Source organism: Rhinoraja longicauda, chromosome 4 (genome assembly GCF_053455715.1).
Source record: "Rhinoraja longicauda isolate Sanriku21f chromosome 4, sRhiLon1.1, whole genome shotgun sequence".
Classification (NCBI taxonomy): Eukaryota; Metazoa; Chordata; class Chondrichthyes; order Rajiformes; family Arhynchobatidae; genus Rhinoraja; species Rhinoraja longicauda.
This window is the reverse complement of record NC_135956.1, coordinates 25,514,122-25,535,804: the sequence shown is the minus strand read 5'-3', so window position 1 is coordinate 25,535,804 and position 21,683 is coordinate 25,514,122. Positions and strand designations below refer to the sequence as shown.

Below are 21,683 nucleotides of genomic sequence, written 5' to 3'. Positions count from 1 at the left end.
ACAAGAACAGGAATAGGCAAATTGGCCCTCAAGCTACTGTGTTATTCAATAAGGTCATGGTGAATGCAGCCTTAGCCTCAGCACTACACTCCTGCTCTTTCCCCATGCCCTTAGCACCATCATTTAAATGTCTGTACCCACCTTGAATATATTCAATGACTCTGCCTCCACAATTCTAGAGATTCATAATCCTCTGAAAGCTATTCCTGCTCACTTCTGTTTTACATGGAAAACCCCTTATTCCAAAACCATGTCTCTTGATTATAGGGAATTTCCGGTGAAATTCCCGGGTCCCTGGCTCTGAAAGGCAGCAACTCTACCTCTGCGCCACCGTGCCACCAGTTCAATTCCAGACTCCTCAGCCTCGAATAAATAAATGGAATCACTATCATCCCTATCAATCTCCCTCTGAATCATATGTTTGAATAAGATCATTCTTTATTTCTCTGCACTCCAAAGACCAAAGCCCCAACCTTATCAAGCTTCCTTCACACATCAACCATTTCAAACCAAGCTTCAAACCAAGAATCTTTTCTGCATTGCCTCCAATACATGCACATCCTTCCTTGATTGCAGAGATTAATGCTGTTTGTCATACGGGTCTGGACTTTTCGGCACCCTGTAAAGTTACATCAAATCTTCCCTACTTTTATATTTTGCACCCCTGTCAGTTAAGGCCAACATGCCATGGGTCTTCCTAATTATTTGTTGTACCTATTAACATTTTGTGTTTAATGTATTATCCTTTTATATCACAGCATTTTTTAGGTTCAAAAACTTAAATAACACTTTATGTGTTCTTTCCCCAACCAAAGCAGATAACATTCCATTTTCTCACATTACACTCCATCTGACAACGTCTCGCCCACCCACTCAACCTATCTACATCACTTTAAGACCCCTACTTTCCTCCTCACAAATTGCTTACCCACCTATTTTTGTACTCTTGGCAAATTTGGCTACAGTACGATAGGTCCAACTCAATTGAGTCTTCATGACAAAATTACAAATAGTGGAGACCTCTACACCGAAGTACCTCACTCATTCATTACTGATTTCCCAACCCAAAAGTGGTATATTTTTTCTGACTAGTTGGCCACTCCTGATATTATATTATTGCCAACCCCATGTCCTATTACCTTGGATAGTAATCTTTTAAATGGCACCTTACAACCTTCTGGAAATCCAAATACACTACCTGTTCATGACATTCTCAAATAATTCTAACGAATTTATCACATTTACCAGCTGAAATCAATTTTCAAAACACGGAGGAGCAAATTGAGTAATTTCTTCTTATAAATTTACTATGGCTTAGGAAAACCTGGCAGCTCCCTTGGAAATCATGATTTCTGATATTTACCCAATGCTTCTAAATTCAATAACTTTATGTAAGTTTCCTGTTCGTATAATTTATGTGTAAATGTGTTTGGATGGATGGATAGATAGATAGATAGATAGATAGATAGATAGATGGATAGATAGATAGATAGATAGATAGATGGATGGATGGATGGATGGATGGATGGATGGATGGATGGATGGATGGATGGATGGATGGATGGATGGATGGATGGATAGATAGATTTTAACTTTAACTTTCAAGATAGATGGATGGAAATAAATAATTATATTGGAGCATAAATAATAGTTCCGTGCATTCACCAATGACATGGTATGTTTTGTTACATTTTTCAGTCCTTGCAATGCATGAGAATGTGCTCAGGTGCCCAACTCCAGGCTGCACGGGAAGAGGACACGTGAACAGCAACCGCAACTCGCACCGAAGGTAATTTGCATTGCAGGAGCATGCACTTCAAAGTGAGAATGTTAGGTGATCAAGCGTTTGGCTAAATTAATGGGTTTGACCATTTCTTTCATTTCAGAATTCAATCCATCTGAGGGAGGTAGGATTAAAAGCATTATCATTTTTGACTAAGAGCATGAGTGGTTTGGATACTCACAGCCCAGCTAATAGCACAAAATTGTGCTAAGTATTACTTCAACTGCTTTCATCTCTTCACATTTCAGAAAGGGCTGTAAACATAACTGATAAAGGAAAGATCAGAGCAAAGGATTGGTGTACTTTTTGTGATAATACAGCCTACATAACAACATCAGTAGTGAGAGCTGGAGAAGAAGGTCAGTTAGCCACTCCACCATTTTTATAAGATTCTGCATTCTTTCTGCATCATTCACTTTGCACCCAACTCTTATATCAATTGATTCCCTTTGAATCAAAAGGGAGGCATCTAGTAACTGGCATCTAGTGGGGCTATACTGTGGCACAGCGGTAGAGCTGCTGCTTTACAGTGCCAGAGACCAGGGTTCGATCCTGACTACGGGTGCTGTCTTTATGGAGTTTTTACGTTCTCCCTATGACCTGCGTGGGTTTTCTCCGGGTGCCCAGGTTTCCTCCCACACTCCAAAGTTTGTAGGCTAATTGATTTTGGTTTTGGTTAAAATTTGTAAGTTGTCCCTAATGTGTAGGATAGTGCTAGTGTACTGGTATCGCTGGTCGGCACCGACTCAGTGGGCCGAAGGATCTGTTTCTGCGCTGTATCTCTAAACAAAACTAAACTAAACCAGACAGGTTTTTGCTCCAGTTTCCTCACACACTCCAAAGACAAACAGGTTCGTAGGTTAATTGGCTTTGGTAAAATTGTAAATTGTTCCTATTGTTTGTAGGATAGCATTAGTGTACGGGGATCGTTGGTCATTGCGGACTCAGTGAGCTGAAGGGCCAGTTTCCGTGCTGTATCTCTAAACTAAAACTAAATCTAGATTACCCTCTTTGAGAGCGAAGGGAATTTAGCGAGTGCTACCAGAAGTGGTGAAAATGCTGGCCCTGTGACATTGGTTCAGCTCCTGCAGGGACCACAGTTTTGAACATACACCTTTGCTGGTTTCTGTCTTGAAAATACACAATAGTTCAAACATCTAATGCCCACTGGAATTGAGCATTCCACTGTTTCTCAGCCCCAGATATGAAGACATACAATCGCTATCCTAAATGAGTGAATCCATACTCAAAAACCGACACGTCTAGTTTAGTTTAGTTTAGTTTAGAGATACAGCTCGGAAACAGGCCCTTCCACCCACCGAATCTGCGCCGACCAGCGATCCCCACACACATACACTGTCCTACACACACTATCCTAAAACCAAGCAAGTCAAGGGGAGAATGTACAAACTCCATACAGACAACACCCTTAATCAGATCGAACCCGGGTCCCTGGCTCTGTAAGGCAACAACTCTACCTCTGCGCCACCGTGCCACTAGTCCAATTCCAGACTCCTCAGCCTCGAATGAATAAATGGGATCACCATTCATCTTTTCAAACTCCGGTGAATATAGGCTAATTTCAATCTAAATTCATATGATTATGCTTTCAATCAGGGATCACTGTAATAAACCTTCTTAAGCTTAAGTTACTTGTCAGGGCAATTAGAAGCAATTCGTTACATTTCCAACCAACCATTTTAAGAGAATGGGGCAACCACTTGAAAAACCTAAACTCTTTGTGTTTTCAGTACGTCCTTTAAGCACCATGATGCAAAATTAAATATGCCGGGTGGTCATGGAATTATTTGAGACATGACTAACCACTTCTGCAAGTCATCAGGCACCTTTGGAAATAACCATGGAAACAGGTCTTTTCAGCATGAGGGTTGGCAGAAGAATGATGCTAAGTCATACCATGTGCTAAAATGATAAGCAAAGCAAATGTCTTTGGGTAATTTCCCAATTGACCACTATAATGTAAGATGCTGTCAGAATCAGAGAGTACTAAATGCATCCAGATACCTGGACAGACTATGTTACCTGTGCTTCCACCAATGTATTTGTCATAGACACGAAATGCTGGAGTAACTCAGCGGGACAAGCAGCATCTCTGGATAGAAGGAATGGGTGACGTTTTGTTTCGACTGAATCAGGGGAGAGGGAGATACAGAGATAATTGAAGGAATCACAGAGGGCGAGAGAGGATGGTGCAGAACTTTTCCGGGTCGAGATCTGTCACCTATTTCCTCTATCCAGCGATGCTGCCTGTCCCGCTGAGTTACTCCAGCATTTTGTGTCCATCTTTGGTTTAAACCACCATCTGCAGTTCCTTCCTACGTTTTCTCTGCTCCACTGTGAAATCTTCTCAAGGTATGTCTACTTTGAAGAGGTTCTCCTCCTCTCACCGACGAGAGTTCTGCAACATCCTCTCTCGCTGCTCCCCCTCTGTGATTCCTCCTGTTATCTCTGCATCTCCCTCTCCCCTGATTCAGTCTGAAGACGGGTCTCGACCCAAAATGTTACCCATTCCTTCTATCCAGAGATGCTGCCTGACCCGCTGAGTTACTCCAGTATTTTTTGTCTATCTTCGGTTTAAACTAGCATCTACAGTTCCTTCCTACAGCAATGTATTTGTCAAAGATGGACACAAAAAGCTGTTTAGAAGGAATGGGTGACATTTTGGGTCGAGACCCTTCAGACTGAATCAGAGGAGAGGGAGATACACAGAGGGGGAGCAACGAGAGAGGATGGAGCAGAACTCTTGTCAAGTTGTCTTGGCCAATTAAGAGAATCCCTCTCTTTTCCAACTCTCTTCCCTGGGCCCCATCTGGATTCACACCCATTTCTCCTACTATCCAGTTGCCCTTTTCTCTGCCCCGCCCTGTTCCCTTCCACTTGTATTTTTTCATCTGGCTTCACAATTTTCACCACTTCATTTCTTATCTCAAGGGCCTTTTCTCTTCTTTTCAGCTCCACCTTTTGTTCACCCAACTGACAATCGAACCCCTCTTACCTGTACCCACCTATCACTCGCATGGCTTTGTCCCACGCACACTTCTTTTCCAGCGTTCTCCCCCCCCCCCCCCCCCCTACTACAATCAGGCTGAAGAAGAGTCTTATTGTCTTGACATTTAGAAACAGAAACATAGAAAATAGGTGCAGGAGTAGGCCATTCGGCCCTTCGAGCCAGCTCCGCCATTCAATATGATCGACTTCTTACCTTAATACCTTGTCTTTGCTTCCACCAACTGTGCCTTGCAAACTACACAATATCCTAAACCAAATGCTACCCTTTCTAGCGTGACCTTTAAGTTACCTTTGCTAGGTTTGCCTAATTTTCCATAATCTTTTTTCCAATGTGCAAGGCTCTTGGGTTAACAATATTATAAACTTTCCCAAATTTGTATAATTTCCAAAGATTTTTCTCTATACCACCATAGCCGCCATGAGTCAAGGGAGATCAAGGGTAGGCAATAGATAATTATCTCACCAGCTGTTCCCACATGCATTCTATTAATTATTAAAAGATGACAATAGCACGATTGTTGTAATGAAAAAGATATTCCCACACCCTTTTTTAAGTTCATGTCATGGGCGCAAATGTAAGCCATTCGGCCCATTGAGTCTACTCTGCCATTCTATCATGGCTGATCTATCCTTCCCTCTCATCTCCATTCTCCTGCCTTCTCCCCATTACCCGTGACCCTTACTAATCAAGTTTCTGTCAATCTCCGCCTTAAAAATGCCCAGTGAGGTGGCTTCCAAAGCCATCTGCATTTGTTCTTTATAAGTTACATTTAGCTGTTCCCATATAAATCCCTTTTTTTAAAAACGCTGCTGAGAATGTCCCATCTTTGTTCCAGGCAGAAACATCCTACTTTTTCCACCTGCTAGTGCAGGTGAAGCTTACATTTTAAGTCTACCTCCAAAGAATTCTGATTCAAGGCATTGAGCATTTCAAAATGTAACAGAGAACACTCACTTTGCCAAAATGCAAGGTCCACGGCCAACTCTGGGAAGAATTTGTGATAAAACTGTAAACGGACTCAAGCCTGCACAAATGTGTGTGTAGCAACGTAGAGAGAGAGATAGAGAGAGAGACAGGCTGACAGTGGGCAGCCACCATTGGCAAGATCCCTTACATGAGATGCAGTTGGTGATGAGTAATTTCTGGATGCCTACAACATCAATATAGTTAACACAATAAAAAAGGGTGTGCTCTTCATGCCAGACGACAGAAACTGTCTGTGCGCATGAATTTCTGTGTGGATCTGTTTGCAGATTCGGAAGCCTGACAATAGGTGTTAAATTAGCACCATTGAATGTTTTGTTTGTCGAATGATATGCCCATTCATGCAGCAGCTCCAAATGTATTAACACAATAGGTCATTTTCCAAACAAATATATTGGCTATCCGACTCTACAAAATTCTGAACGAATTGACCATGGAACCCCAGCTGCAGTGGCAGATCATAATAATAAGATACCCATTTTCATCGCACTCCCCATCTAAAACATTTGAGAGCAATATTAGGATATTTATAATATTTTACATAATTCCAAATCTTAAAATTGCATATTTACACAAACGGACAAAGGCAAAGAGCAGATACAAGGAACTGCAGGTGCTGGTTTACAAAAAATGACATAAAATGGTGGAGTAATTCAGTAGTTCAGGCAGCATCTCTGGAGAACATGGATAGATGACGTTATGGGTTGGGTCGGGACCCTTCTTCAGACTGTTCATGGTGGGGGGGGGGGGGGGTTAAAGCTGGAAGAGACGAGGGGCAGGACACAGCCTGGCAAGTGGATATAGGTGATAGGAGGAGTTTTGATAGGCAGACGGTTGGAAAAAAGCCAGAATCAAAAAGGTATGAGATAAAGAAGAAATATAGGTGAAAGAGTAGGGAGAAATGGTTGCGTCCAGGTAAGGCAAAGGGAAGAGGAGGGGAGGGGAAGGGGGTGAAGGGGAAGGGTTTGTAGATTAGTTACCTAGAATTCAATGTTCATACTGTTCACGCTGCAATCTACCCAAGAGAAAAATAGCGTGCTGTTCCTCCAGTGTGCATGTGGTCTCACTCTAGCAATGGAGGAGTCCCAGGACAGAATGGTCAGTGTGGGAATGGAAAGGGAATTTAAAATGGTTAGCAACCGGGAGTTCCAGCAGGCCTTGGAAGACCGAGCGCAAGTGTTCGGCAAAATGGGCACAGAGCCTACATTTGGTCTCGACAATGTAAACGAGGCCACATCAGGGAACGATATGATACGATACGATACGATAGAACTTTATTTAACCCGGTAGGGAAATTGATCTGCCAACAGTCATAAAACACAAGATACATGAAACATGAAATTAAAGTGACGAGTGGAAAAGATTGGAGACGTGCAAAGATTGGGGGGGGGGATTCAGTCTACCCCACGACAGAAGAGGGAGGAATTGTACAGTTTGATAGCCACAGGGAAAAAGGATCTCCTGTGGTGTTCTGTAAGGAACACGATATATAGTAGATGAGCTTAGAGGAGGCAATGGGCTGGTCCACTCAGCCTTGCCCACACAATGGGTTACGTTGTGTGGCACAAGTTTGACGTTCCCCACTCACAATTCAAATGAAAGACCAAGCGGCCTGTTGGGTGAGATAAAGAAATAGTTAAAAACAATGGGTTTGATATTAACTGCAAAGTACAGAATGAGGTCCTTTAAAGATAGTGCAATCAAACTCTAGAAACAAGATAATATACCCAGTCTTATATGCAATATAATTTGCTCACATGGCCAGCTTGTTTTTGGGGCTCCTGCTCTTGAGAACCTCTGAGCCTCTCCTCTGATGGAGAGTTTGAGCAACCCAGCTGAATTTACCAGTCCATTTCCGACTGATCCATTGATCAGTAAATCATCATGCTGAGGTTGAATATTCTAATATTATATTACGCATCCCAGGGTTTGAGGATTTCTTCTGATCTCCGCATAACTTTAGTGAAGAAGCAGCTCCAAAAGCCACTTCTATTATTCCACTGGGGACCTTTTGATCTCCAGTCAACGCATCTGCATTGAAATTTTAGACATATAAAATTTCAACTTCAAAAGAGAGTCAATCTGCTAAGCTTTCGCCCTTATTAATGCTCCTGTCATCATTACAAAGTTAGAAATAACTTTCTTCCTCAGAACCAAACCATGTCTTTTATTTTATATTGTGTGTTGAATTGTATAGAAATGCAAAATGGAAAGGTACTGAAGGTGACTTTTTAAAAAACCTGCACAAATGAAATCATCATTAAGAGGCACAGAAATAAATGAAGAATGAGAGATTTAATTTAGAACAAAAAAAAGGAAGTTTAGTCGAACTGGAAGCCAATGAATTTCACAGTGACTTATCATATGTGACAATTAAGTATTCATTCATTCATTCATTCATTCATTCATTCATTCATTCATTCATTCATTCATTCATTCATTTATTCATGTTGTCTGTGCTATACTTACAAAGTAAATAGATTAATAGATGGACTTTAAGGTTCAGAAATTGCATATTGATTATCCCTCTCCAGTAAAGAATTATTGCATTAGTAAAGTATCGGTCGTAATTTAAAAATAGATGAAAATAAGCATAAAATTGATTACGTGGGCTATTTTTAGATGGTAAATGAGTGACCACAGGTTAGTGTAACTTGGAAATATTAATAAGCAGCTAGCAATATATTGGGAAATTAGCTCCAACTCAAGAAAATGGGTTGGACTTGTAGGAATGTGATCATAAAACAGTCCTTTACTCAAGAATTGTGTATCTCTGAAGTTCTCAAGCATAGTACGGAGTGGATGTTAAATCATTTGTTGTTTTCAAAGGTGAGACTTAATGTCACTCAAGCTTTGACATTAAAGGAGTCAAAGGATATCTATGATAAAGTTGACTTGATATAGATTAGAACTAGCCATGATCTAATTGAATAGCAGAGCAAGGGAATGTGAGGCCTGTCCCTGTTTCTACTACATATACTCTTTCTTTCATAAATTATAGGAAAGTCTAGAAATGTATGTGGTGCTAAATGGGAAATTGAAATTAGTGATGAATAAGGGGAGTGAGAGGCAACCGTGGCTGACAAGGGAAGTTAGGGATGGAATAAAACTTTAAAAAATGTGTATAACATAGCAAAGAATAGCGGGAAGCCAGGGGATTGGGAAACTTTCAAAGGACAACAGAAGGCAACAAAAAGGCCAATACGGGGTGAAAAGATGAAGTACGAGGGGAAGCTGGTCAAGAATAGAAAGGATAGTAAAAACTTCTTTAGGTATGTTAAGAGAAAAAGACAAATGTGCGTCCCTTGAAGGCAGAAACAGGTGAAATTATTATGTGGAACAAGGAAATGGCAGAAGAGTTGAACAGGTACTTTGTTCGTGTCTTCCTTAGTGAAGACCGAACCAATCTCCCAGATGTACTAGAGGACAGATCTAGGGAGACAGAGGAACTAAAAGAAATTTGCATTAGGCGAGAAATAGTATTGGGTAGACTGATGGGACTGAACGCTGATAAATCCCCAGGGCCTGATGGTCTGCAACCCAGGGTACCTAAGGAGGTGGCTCTAGAAATCGTGGACGCATTGGTGATCATTTCCCAATGTTCTATAGATTCAGGATCAATTCCTGTGAATTGGGAGGATTATCCCACTTTTCAAGAAAGGAGTGAGAGAAAACGGGGAATTATAGACCAGTTAGCCTGACATCAGTGGTGGGGAAGATGCTGGAGTCAATTATTAAAGAGATAATAATGACGCATTTGGATAACAGTAAAAGGATTGGTCCAAGTTAGCATGGATTTATGAAGGGGAAATCCTGCTTGACTAATCTTCTGGAATTTTTTGAGGATGTGACAAGTAAAATGGACGAAGGAGAGCCAGTGGATGTAGTGTATCTGGACTTTCTGAAAGCTTTTGATAAGGTCCCACACAGGAGATTAGTGGGCAAAATTAGAGCACATGGAATTGGGGGTAGGGTGTTGACAATGATAGAGAATTGGTTGGCAGACAGAAAGCAAAGAGTAGGAATAAACGGGTCCTTTTCAGAATGGCAGGCAGTGGTGATTGGAGTGCCACAAGGCTCGGTGCTGGGACGGCAACTATTTGCAATATATATTAATGATTTAGATGATGGAATTAAAAGTAACACTGGGAAATTTGCAGATGACACAAAGCTGGGTGGCAGTGTGAACTGCGAAGAGGATGCTCGGAGGTTGCAGGTTGACTTGGACAGGTTGAGTGAGTGGGCAGATGCATGGCAGATGCAGTATAATGTAGATACATGTGAGTTTATCCACAGTGGCGGCAAGAACAAGGAGGCAGATTATTATCTCAATGGTGTCAGATTAGGAAAAAGGGAAGTGCAAAGAGACCTGGGTGTCCTTGCACACCAGTGACTGAAAGTAAACATGCAGGTGCAGCAGGCAGTGAAGAAAGCTAATGGCCATGTTGGCCTTCATAATGAGAGGATTTGAGTATCGGAGTAAAGAGGTCCTTCTGCAGTTGTATAGGGCCCTGGTAAGACCACCACTCGAGGATTGTATGCAGTTTTGGTCTCCCAATTTGAGGAAGGACATCCTTGCTATTGAGGCAGTGCAGCATAGATTCACGGGGTTAATCCCCGGGATGGCGGGACTGTCATATGAGGAAAGATTGGGTTTGTATGCACTGGAATTTAGAAGAATGAGAGGGGATCATATAGAAACATATTAAATTATTTTAAAAATCCAAGCTGGATGCAGATTTTTTTCCCGCAATGTTGGGGGTGTCCAGAACCAGGGGCCACAGTCTAAGAATAAAGGGAGGCCATTTTAAACTGAGGTGAGAAAAAACCTTTTTCACCCAGAGAGTTGTGAATTTGTGGAATTCTCTGTCACAGAGGGCAGTGGAGGCCAATTCACTGGATGAATTTAAAAGAGAGTTAGATAGAGCTCCAGGGCCCAGTGGAATCAAGGGATATGGGGAGAAGGCAGGCATGGGTTACTGATTGTGGATGATCAGCCATGATCACAATGAATGGTGATGCTGGCTCAAAGGGCCAAATGGCCTCCTGCACCTATTTTCTGTGTTTCTATGTAATATAATTTCAAGTAGAAATGTGAGGAAGGATTTGGGATCCCCAAAGGGACCATAGGAATCAATAAGTGAGAATGATTTATTGAGAGCTCCAGTGAAGGAGGGAAGGAAGCAGTGAGGGTTAAAGAGAGACTTCTGAGTTCAGTTATCATGGGGTAAAGATCTATAATGTGTTACAAATATCAGAGATATTACTGAACACTGGAAAGAAGTGAAAAACTCAGATATACAGAGCATTGCAGAAATATAAATATACATTAAAAATATAATGTGGATATTTTCTTTTGAGAAACCTTTCCATAGAAAGCATTTTATCAGGATGCATCACAGCTGGGTTTGGGAACAGCTCCATCCAAGACTGCAAGAAATTGCAGTGAATTGTGGACGCAGCCCAGACCATCACACAAACTGAGCTCCCTTCTATTGACCATTTATCCCTCACACTGCCTCGGCAATGCCAACTGCATAATCAAGGACAAGTCGCACCCTGGCCCCTCCTTCTTCTCCCCTCTCCCATCAGGCAAAAGGTATAGAAGTGTGAAATCGCACGTCACCAGATTTGGGGACAGTTTCTTCCCAGCTGTTATCAGGCAAATGAATCATCCTAACACAACCAGAGAGCAGTGCTGAAATACTATCTGATGACCCTCGGACTACCCTTCATCGGACTTTGCTGGCTTTTTTTAGTGTATAGAAACATGAATAGGGAATAACATTTAGTGCAAGGTAAAGCCAGCAAAGTCCGATCAAGGACAATCGACCCATTTATACACTGTAAATGGGTCGATTGTCCTTGATCGGACTTTGCTGGCTTTACCTTGCACTAAATGTTATTCCCTATTCATGTTTCTATACACTGTAAATGGGTTGATTGTAATCGTGTAATGTCTTTCTGCTGACTGGTTAGCATGCAACAAAAGCTTTTTACTGTACCTCGGTACACGTGACAATAAACTAAACTGAACTGAACTTTCTGAGAAATTAGAGAGGGTAATTTTCTTCTTTGCATATCTTTGCATTTGCTTGTTTATTAATCCAATATCAATGACATGTATACATTGGAATAGGTAGTTTTCAGTGTACTATTATATGCATTTTTGTCATATCATCTCAACAGTGTTTACTAGTCCTCCAATTAAATGTTGACCAACTTTAGCTGTCTGGACACTTTAACGTTCTATTGTTTAATAGTTTTAACATTATATTCCTGCACTCTGGTAGTAAATCCAAATCATTGTACACATTTAGCAATCTGGAACAACCAAGTTATTATGAGCAGTGCATTTTATGAGTTTGTTGATATATTTGGTCTTATAGAGTCAAGTAGTACATGTTTTCATTTCTGATATTAAAGCATTTTATTTTCCATATTTGTTTGGTTGAAGTATCCCATTGAAGCAAGCTTTCTCTTTTCAGATAAATTTCTTTATTCCTTCATAACACGATTATACTGATTGTGTTCTGTAGTGTCAGGATTAGATTTGATTTTTTAAGCCTTAGTAAAATGTATTCATAGTTCTTGGTGTGGCTTTGTTAATAGAAAATGAGGAGCAAAGAGAAATGTTGTTCCATTAAAGACAATTAGTGCAGGTAAAGCTATAATACACAAAAGGTAAACATCATACTTGCTAAATGAGAACTTAGTATTCATTGAATATGGGTTCAATGAATATAACAGGAGCATGAGATATCTAAAAATACGTCAATGGGCCAAACTGTGTGAGGGAAAAGACATAATGTGAGAGGGAATGGGACATAAAACTGAAAATGACCTAAAATGGATGACTTGAAAGAATCGTGGAGAATTATATTTTCTAGATTCAAATTTCTAGATTCAAAATTCTGCCTTTCGATTGAAAGTGGCAAAAAGCATTTAAGATTTACGAAGAACACATGAATCAATTTAACAAGATTTGTGGGGAGATATAATTGTAGATATTGTGCCAAGTATTTGTTGCAAAAGGAAATGACCTGGATTTATGAAAGAAGCCACTAACTAGCATGGCAGGTAGATGATGAGGTAATGGATGCTGAGGTACACTTTGTGAATGAGCAGTATAATTCTATATTGGTTGACTGGATGGTTTCATTAACAAAGTAAAGGCATGCTGAATGGTGATATAGATTGTGATTTGGTTGAAAGATAAAAGGTAGAAATTAATTTCCAATCACATATGCTAAATGTATAATATTACTGTATTCATGCATTGGCCCTGCTTCCAATATTCAGTCCCAATGCAGGTCTGATCAAAGTATTTTTTAAATGGTAAAAACATGTTATAGGATGGATGTAGACAAACTATTTCTTTAAATAATCATGTTAAAAAGTAAGGATATCTAAGGTAAATGGTGCCTGGGTGGGTAAAATGAGGCTCAGATTGGATGTGATATAACTGATTAGTAGAACATGCACGAAGATCAATTGAAGTTCTTTGGCTCCATTATTCCTAAAATCTTAACCAGCTGAGGATTTTTAGAAAATTGTTTAAAGCTAGATCTAAACATGATAACAAATTATATTCTTCTCGTTAATGATTGCGACTCTGCAAATAACTTGTGCTTCATTATTTTCTTTGTTTTCTCTTAGTCTCTCAGGTTGCCCAATTGCTGCAGCAGAGAAACTGGCCAAATCACAAGACAAACCGAATGATCTCACAAGGATTGGACAAAGCTCAGACCAAATGCTGAGGTAGTTATATTCTTTTCTTTTTCAATTTTCTCAATGTAATCATAACTACCTTACACTACCTAGTCAGGAGTAAAGGCTTAGGTGGGTAATTTCAATTTCACTGCCTGGGCGATATTTGGTGAAAGCAGATCTTACCGAGAACAACGAAGAATGCAGATAGACACACCATGCTGGAGTAACTCAGCGGTTCAGGCAGCATCTCTGCATTGAAGGAATGGGAGACGTTTCAGGTCGAGACCCTTCTTCAAACCTGAATCATCACCCATTCCTTCTATCCAGAGATGCTGAGTTACTCCAGCATTTTGTGTCTATCTCCAGTGTAAACCAGCATTTGCAGTTCCTTCCTACACATTGAAGAAAGCAGCACAGGAACAGGCCCTTCAGCCCACAATGTTTGTGCTGAACATGATGCCAAATTAAATGGATCTCTTCAGCCTGAACTAGATCCATATCCCTCCATTATTTGTACTCCCGCGGTCTAGGCTTAAGCTCAGGGGTGACCGTGCTTTTGCGGTTGCAGCTCCTAGACTGTGGAACAGCATCCCTCTCCCCATCAGAACTGCCTCCTCCATCGACTCCTTTAAGTCCAGGCTCAAAACCTATTTCTACTCCCTAGCGTTTGAGGCTCATTGAGGAGGCGCTGTGAACTGTTTTGTATGTGCTGTTATGTTTGCGTGCTACTGTATGTTTCATTTTATCCTTAGTACCTAATCAGATGTACAGCACTTTGGTCAACGTGGGTTGTTTTTAAATGTGCTATACAAATAAAATTGACTTGACTTGACTTGACTATCATACGCCTCACGTCTCTTAAACCTGACTATCATATCTGCTCCACTATCGCCCCTGGCAGCATGCTCCAGGCACCCACCATCCTCAGCATAAATTAAAAACTTGCCCTGTGCCTCTTGAAGCCATTTTAACTGATTACCACTCCATTGATACCAAAATAAAGATTCAAAGCAATTAAACTAAACAAAGGGCATCATAGAACATTCCACACTTTTTTGCCCAGTCAATAAGTAATTCCTTTTTAATTTGAATTGTTGAAAGACTGTCATGTAAATCAATGGCATCACTTGAGCCAGATACTATGCAGATAGAGTGCAGATTAATGAATAATTGTGGAGGTAACAATGAATAAAGGGCAAAAAAATCCAGAAGTAAGATAAGAGGAGAAGAGATTTCTCAGCAGCACTGTGGATCTCAGGTTCTGCTCCTTGTTAGGTTGGACTCCTGTTGCAGTTGAGATAGAGATACTGCCACCTGCAGCAGATTCTCTCCTTTCTATATTAGATTTTATATTTGTCTCATTAAGATCATAAGACATAGGAGCAGAAGTAGGCTATTCGACCCATTGAGCTTGCTCCACCATTCGATCCCAGCTGATCTATTTTTCTATGATCTATCAGAACCCCTTTCATCTGCTTTCTCCCCATAACCTTTGACACCCTTACTAATCAAGAAACCATCAATCCCCGCTTTTAAACTACCCAATGAGTTGGGCTCCACTGCTATCTGTGGCAATTATAAGGGACCGATTAACATTAATTTTAATGCTTGCAAGCATGAGGGCATCAATACTGCCTTGAGGCTTTTCTGTCCAATAAACCTTTAAAATTCACCTCAAGTTCATCTTTTGGATATTCTGACTAGATAGCCTATTCAGTTATTCTTACATTTCTGATACTGGCAAGGACATTTCTGTGACTATGTTTGCTTGTGTCATGTTTGGTTCTAAGCCAAGGTGGATTGGCAGGTTATGTCCTGCCCAGAATTTCACATTGAAAGATTTGAAGAAAAAAATCTGCTTTGAATGCTTTTCACATTTTTAGCTTATCATGGGCAAGAAGTAAACACTATTCTTGTTGCTCCAATGTGCCACCTGGTGGAATAATTAAGGAATGACACTGACGGTGGCTCAGAAGGGCTGGAGAATCCTGCCTGAGAATCTGCAGTTTACAGGAAAGGAAATAAGCAACCTAGTTTATGGTTTTGAGCAAAAAACAAATTGCTGAAGGGTTTAGAGGGCTTTCGGCCAAATGCAAACAAATAGACAATGAGCCAAATTGGTCGGCATGGACAAGCTGGGCCAAAGGACCTGCTTCCATGTTGTACTGTGCCATGTTTCTCTGATTCGGTGGAGGAACTCAGCAGATAAAGCAGGTGGGGGGAAGTTAACCTCACACTGGTCCTGAGGCAAAATGTTGACTGTACCTTAGCCTCCTACTGAGTTCCTACTGACCTGCTGATTTCCTCCAGCAGTTTGTATTTTGGATTACAGCATCTGCAGTTTATTTTATTGTCACGTCTACCTAGATACAGTGAAAGGTTTTTTTGTTGCCTGCTATACAGTCAGCGGAAAGACTATATATGATTACAATCAAGCTGCACACACTGTACAGATACAGGATAAAGGAAATATTGTTTATTGCAAGATAAGGTGCAGAAATGTCCAATTAAAGATCGTCCGAGGGTCTCCAATGAGGTAGATGGTAGCTCAGGACCACTCTCTAGTTGGTACTAGTAAGATTCAGTTTCCTGATAACAGCTGGGAAGAAACCGTCCCTGAATCTGGAGGTGTGCATTTTCACACTTCTGTACCTATTGCCTGATGGGGGAGGAGAGAGGAGGGAGTGTCCAGGGTGGGACTCATCCTTGATTATGCTGGTGGCCTTGCTGAGGCAACAAGAAGTGCAGATGGAGTCAATAGAAGGGAAGTTGCTGTGTCTGCAATTCTCTGTAATGTCTAGCAGAGTAGTCTCTTGAGTCTCTTGTTAATGACCTTTCCATCCTTTCCATAGGCCAATGTGTCTGGTGAAGCAAATGGAGATCGCACACTTCAGCTATGGATCAACGCAGCCCATTAGCGCCTGCCATACCAACATATCTAAGGAACTGGACAAATATACTAAGGCTCCATTTGATTATGCCAGCTTTGATGCACAAGTATTTGGAAAACACACAGTATCATCAAAAGTTCAAGAATGGGAAGCAGTTCGATTTTGTGAATGTAAGTGTTGAAGAAAAGGGTGATTGATGACAGTTACATACAGTAGATAGGAAAGGTTTAGAGGGATGTTTAGACATGGCTAAATGGGACTAGCTTAGATGGGGCATCTTGGTCAGCATGGATGAGTTGGGCCGAAGGGCATGTTTCCCTGCTGTATGACTCTAATAACATTGGGGCATCAGAAAAGAGAAATTATTAAAAAGAAAATAGAGCTGAATGCTTTCCCAGAGAACCTCCAGCAGGACTTGCATAGAAATTCCAGGAAAACTAAAGCAGCCTTAAGTTATTGTTCTTGGAGTTCCTTACTGCTGGTTAGTAAGAGTTGGGTTTTCAACATAATCCTCTCCCCTGCACCCTACCAACAAATTGAACACTAGGAAATGGAATTAGGAGCAGAAGGTCCATAGTTCTCCTACCTCTGGTGTCCACTTCAAGGAAGCACTCTGCTCCACGAAGCCACAAGAGAGTACAGCTGCTGGAATCTAGAACGAAAATCAAACTGCTGGGAGAGTACAGCAGGTCAGCAGCATCTGCGGAGAGAAATTGATAGATGATGTTTCAAGCTGGGACCCTTCATCCTCCAGCAGTTTGCTTCCTGTTCAAGCATCCTGTTCATTATCCAACATGCAATTTGTTCGGGGTAAAACCAATTCTCAGGAATAGAACCCTATTATAAGCTGGGGAGGACCTGCATATCAGTCAAATGGAAAAATAGCTTAAAAGTTAGCAAATACACTGAACTGTACAATTCTTAGAAGGTGCTGCCTAAATGTTAACATAAATGTCACCCGCATCTGTTATCAGCCAAACAGTTTACAAGTCCAGTGGCTTATTCCAGCCGAGTGCCCAGAGCTTCTGTTCAAAGTCCATGCCAGTCCGGTGTCTACAGTTATATTCAGGATACTGAAGCCACTCATATAGCAGCTGCGGCCATCCTCAATCTATCCACACGCTGCAGAGAGATGCCACAGAACCTTTCTACAAAGCCACAGGATTTGTCAACTAAGGTGAGACAATTCATGTAAATTTACAACGAAAAATGTGAGCTGTGAAATTTCAGTCCTGTTTTGTGGGGAGCTGCACTGGCCATGGGCAGTTCCTGGTGTGGATGGGACATGTTGGTCGGCTTGGACAAGTTGGCCCGAAGGCCTGTTTCCATGCTGTATGACTCTAAGACTCTTTGAAATAATCCCTCAGTTTTTACTCCACTTCCGTGCTTTAACCCATTACCTCCCTGAACTCCTTCCATACCATCTATCTCCCATGAACCCCAATACTTGAATCCCATCTCTTTTCCTGAAATCCCCACCTCCTAAACCATTTCCCAATACAAGCATTACAGTAATTGCTTCACAGGTGAAGATAATGGTACTGCTGCACTTTGAGATGACTTTGATTTCCTTAGACTGGAGAGGACTGGTGACAAAGAAAGGGCATGGCTGTGACTGCCAACACAATCGATGCAGTGACGTCGCATCCAAATTTTATTGTCCCACAGCAGTCAGTGACTAAAAAGAAATAATGACAATTATTTGTTCTGCACGAGCCTTGCCCATCCCTAAAATTGGCCGCTACTGTTAAATAACAGTGGTGGGACACTTTGTCATCACTGATAAATTGACAACATGAGAAAAATACATCCTCAAGAAAGCATCCCGCTTATAGCGTGGGATTCAATGGGAAAAGTGGGTTTGTGCTACAGAGGGCCATGATAATGACAGTTTCCTGGGATCGCAGTCCCTGCATAATGTGGGGGGATGGCTGTGTAGGACCTACACGATGAATGGGAGGGTATTACGGAGTGTTGCTCAACAAAGGAACCATTGGGTATGATTCCAGGGACCCCTGTATGTTGTATCTAAATTGATGAAGAAACATGAACTCAAACTAAAACTAAAGTGTTTAATGAACACTTGAAATGCCAAGGTATATAAGGCATGGATTAAATACTGAAAGTTTGGGTGCTATGAATCAGTACTTGATGGGTGTCATGGACATGGTAGGCTGAGAGTCTGTGATACCTTATCTCTGCCACTATTGGAAGACATTTATGTTAGTGATGCTATTTAGGTTCACAACAACATGCAGATCAAAAATAATAATTTCTAGAATTATTTTCTTGGAACATTGACTAGAATCTGGGAATTACGTTATTTTAACAGAGTTAATGCTTATGGAGCAAAACACTGTTATTGATATAGAACGGTTAGGTTTGTTAGATTTTCACTCAATCGCATTGCAAGCTGTAATTTAAAGGTTTAGATGACATTCAGAAAATAAAGTAAGTGTAAATCAGTATAACCATTTATACTCCGGAAGTTTACCAAATGCCACAGCTTGAAATCTTGCTGCAAAAAATAGTTACTTCTGAAGTGTTATTGAAGAATCAGAGTTTTTTGCAAACTTTGAGATCTGACAGATGATAGATTTGCTCATCAAGGTACTGGATTACATTTCCATTTGAAGTAACATGCAAAAGCTGTATCTCCACCCTGCTGATTGACCTTCTGCAAAATAATCTTCAAAGTAGTGCAACCCCTCTAATATAGAGGAGTAGATTCCTTTTTAATCTAGTACTTTGGATCACATGCAAATGTTAAATAATAACAGTTGTGGGCATCTTTTAATGCAGAGCACAGGCATAGAAGTGGATGAAAATGGAACCCTGGACTTAAGCATGAACAAAAATAGAAACCGGGATAAAGTCACCACTCTCAGTTCTCTGGGAAACACGCCAGAATCGCCTCCATCATACCTAAATAGTATCTTGATAACTCCTCAGTACTACCAAGCACTGTGTGAGCAAGAGGGATGGGTTTCACCTGTTAACTACTCTAAAGCACAAATGGAGAAGGAAGAGGATAAAGAGGTAACCAAAAAGTATTTCTCGTTGGTAATTTATGTAGTCTGTGCATACTAATGAGTTGTTGTTGAGAGGCGCTTTAAAGTTGAATGTTAATTTTGTTGTAGAACCATTTGCAGTGGGTTGTGAATGCAAGCTCTTGCTGAGATTTTGTTATCCATCGTTTTCTTCGAAGCAGTGGTTGCAGAGATCAAGTCTAGAAGCTACATCTGCAAACAATTACTTATAATCTATTAATTTTCACAATGTTCTTCCAACCACTGCCCACTGCTGGAATTTTACTATAAAATAAATAAGTTAAACCTTTACATTTCAGATCTTGACCTTTGGATGCTGTCTGTGTGGAGTTTGCACATTCTCCTGTGACCACAGAGACATGTGGGTTTGTAGTTTAATTGGCCTCTGTAACTGCTCCTAATATCTAAGGTGTGGATGAGAAAGTGGGTTCACTTAGAACTAGTGTGAACGGGTGACTAATGAGCGGTGCAGACTCAGTGGACCAAAGGGCCTGTTTCCATGTTGTCTCTGAACAAATAAACAAATTAAGTAATAGTTTATGGATTCAGAACTTATTAAGAAAATAATGGGAAGAGTACTGGTATTCATAAGTTTAGTTTAGAGAGATAAAGTGTAGAAACAGCCCCTTTAGCCCACTGAGTCCACACCGACCAACAATCACCTGTATACTCGTTCTATCCTACACATTAGGGACACTTTACAGAAACCAATTAACCTACAAACCTGCATGTCTTTGAAAAATGGGTGGAAACCAGAGCACGAGGAGGAAGTGGAAACAAGAGCACAAGAGCAGGTGGAAACCGATGCAATCACAGAGAGAATGTACAAACTCTGTAGTCAGGATCAAATCCAGGTCTCTGGTACTGTAAGGCAGCAGCTCTACCACTCTACTGCTGTCTGAGATGTGCAATTTTTCCATCGTCTTCCCATTTTGTGGTTTGTACTATTCACGATTGCATTGTGTTGAATTGGTTCCACATTGTTTTGTTAGCCTGGAGTTTCCAGCTGGTTGGTGTTTCCTTTGGCACAATTTCCCTGATGTTACACAAAACATTGTTAAACTTGATCTGCAAATTACAATTCTTCAACCCACAAACTGGCAGCAGTTCCAGTGAAATTAAACATGGTTGGGACCTCGATAATTGCATTTGATTTTCTTTTCGTCATTCAGTGAGGACACAAAGAGTAAGCTGGACTCTCAGGCAAGAGCTACAGGCAGTGACTTTTGAAAGATTTGACTGACTGCAAACTAATTAGAAAGTAATTATGTATATTTTTTATAAAGAGCATCAGTAGTGATTAACAAAGAGGTACTCATAGGGGTTGAATTGATGCTGTGACTTGATGATGAGATAGATGCTGACTCTAACTGCTAAAATGTTCTGTCTGTTATCACGTGCCCCCTGACCCATAGTGCCACTGTTCACCAATGTCGCAGTTTTTCAATTCTCAACCTCCACGGATTCACTCACCTGTGTTGACTTTGTGTGTAGTAAACCTGCTGTGACGTGGGATCATTCATTACATTATAGCCACATAATTACTGTAATCATTTTGACCACTCTTTAATATATGAGAACTTCTCATTAGCAGCATTTTATTAATGGAATTATGTTTTGAAGTATGCTTTAATAGCGCTGGTCATTTTCAGAATCTACAATCAATCGTGTAGATTTGAGTTTGAACAGATCGCTCATAAATGTGGGTGGCGCATTGGCGCAGCTGCCAGAGCCACCGCCTCAGCGCCAGAGACCCAGGTTCGATCCTGACCTCTTGTGCTAACGGTGTGGAGTTTCCCCCGAGTGCTATGGTTTCCTCCCCCATCCCAAATACGTGATGGTTTGTAGGTTACATGGGCCCTCTGTAAATTGCCCCTAGCGTGTCGGGAGTGGAACAGAAAGTAGGATAACATAGAACTAGTGTGAACGGGTGACCAATGGTCGGCATGGACTCGGTGGGCCGGGGGTTAGGGAGGTGGGCAGTTTCCACGCTGTATCTCTAAACTAAATTAAATTCAATCTTTTCTTGAATTGGTATAATTGTGTGTGCTGGAATTGCTAACAGCACCCAGACCAGATCTCTTTAATATATTGAGAACTTCTCATTAACTATATTTTATTAACGTAATTATATTTTGAAGTATGCTTCAATAGTGCTGGTCATTTTCAGATTCTACAATCAATCATGTCGTGTGCTGGAATTGCTGACAGCACACAGGCCAGATCTCCAC

General features: G+C 40.9%; 1 protein-coding gene across 1 annotated transcript in view; it reads left to right on the top strand.

Moving 5' to 3' along the window:
- Positions 1–21,683, top strand: part of st18 (ST18 C2H2C-type zinc finger transcription factor) — a 156,932-nt gene that overhangs the window by 108,677 nt on the left and 26,572 nt on the right. The window contains exons 9-13 of the mRNA XM_078398541.1: positions 1,699–1,789; positions 13,458–13,559; positions 16,364–16,572; positions 17,377–17,579; positions 19,205–19,441. Coding sequence (XP_078254667.1) covers positions 1,699–1,789; positions 13,458–13,559; positions 16,364–16,572; positions 17,377–17,579; positions 19,205–19,441 — 842 coding nt within the window. The remainder of the gene's footprint in view (positions 1–1,698; positions 1,790–13,457; positions 13,560–16,363; positions 16,573–17,376; positions 17,580–19,204; positions 19,442–21,683) is intronic.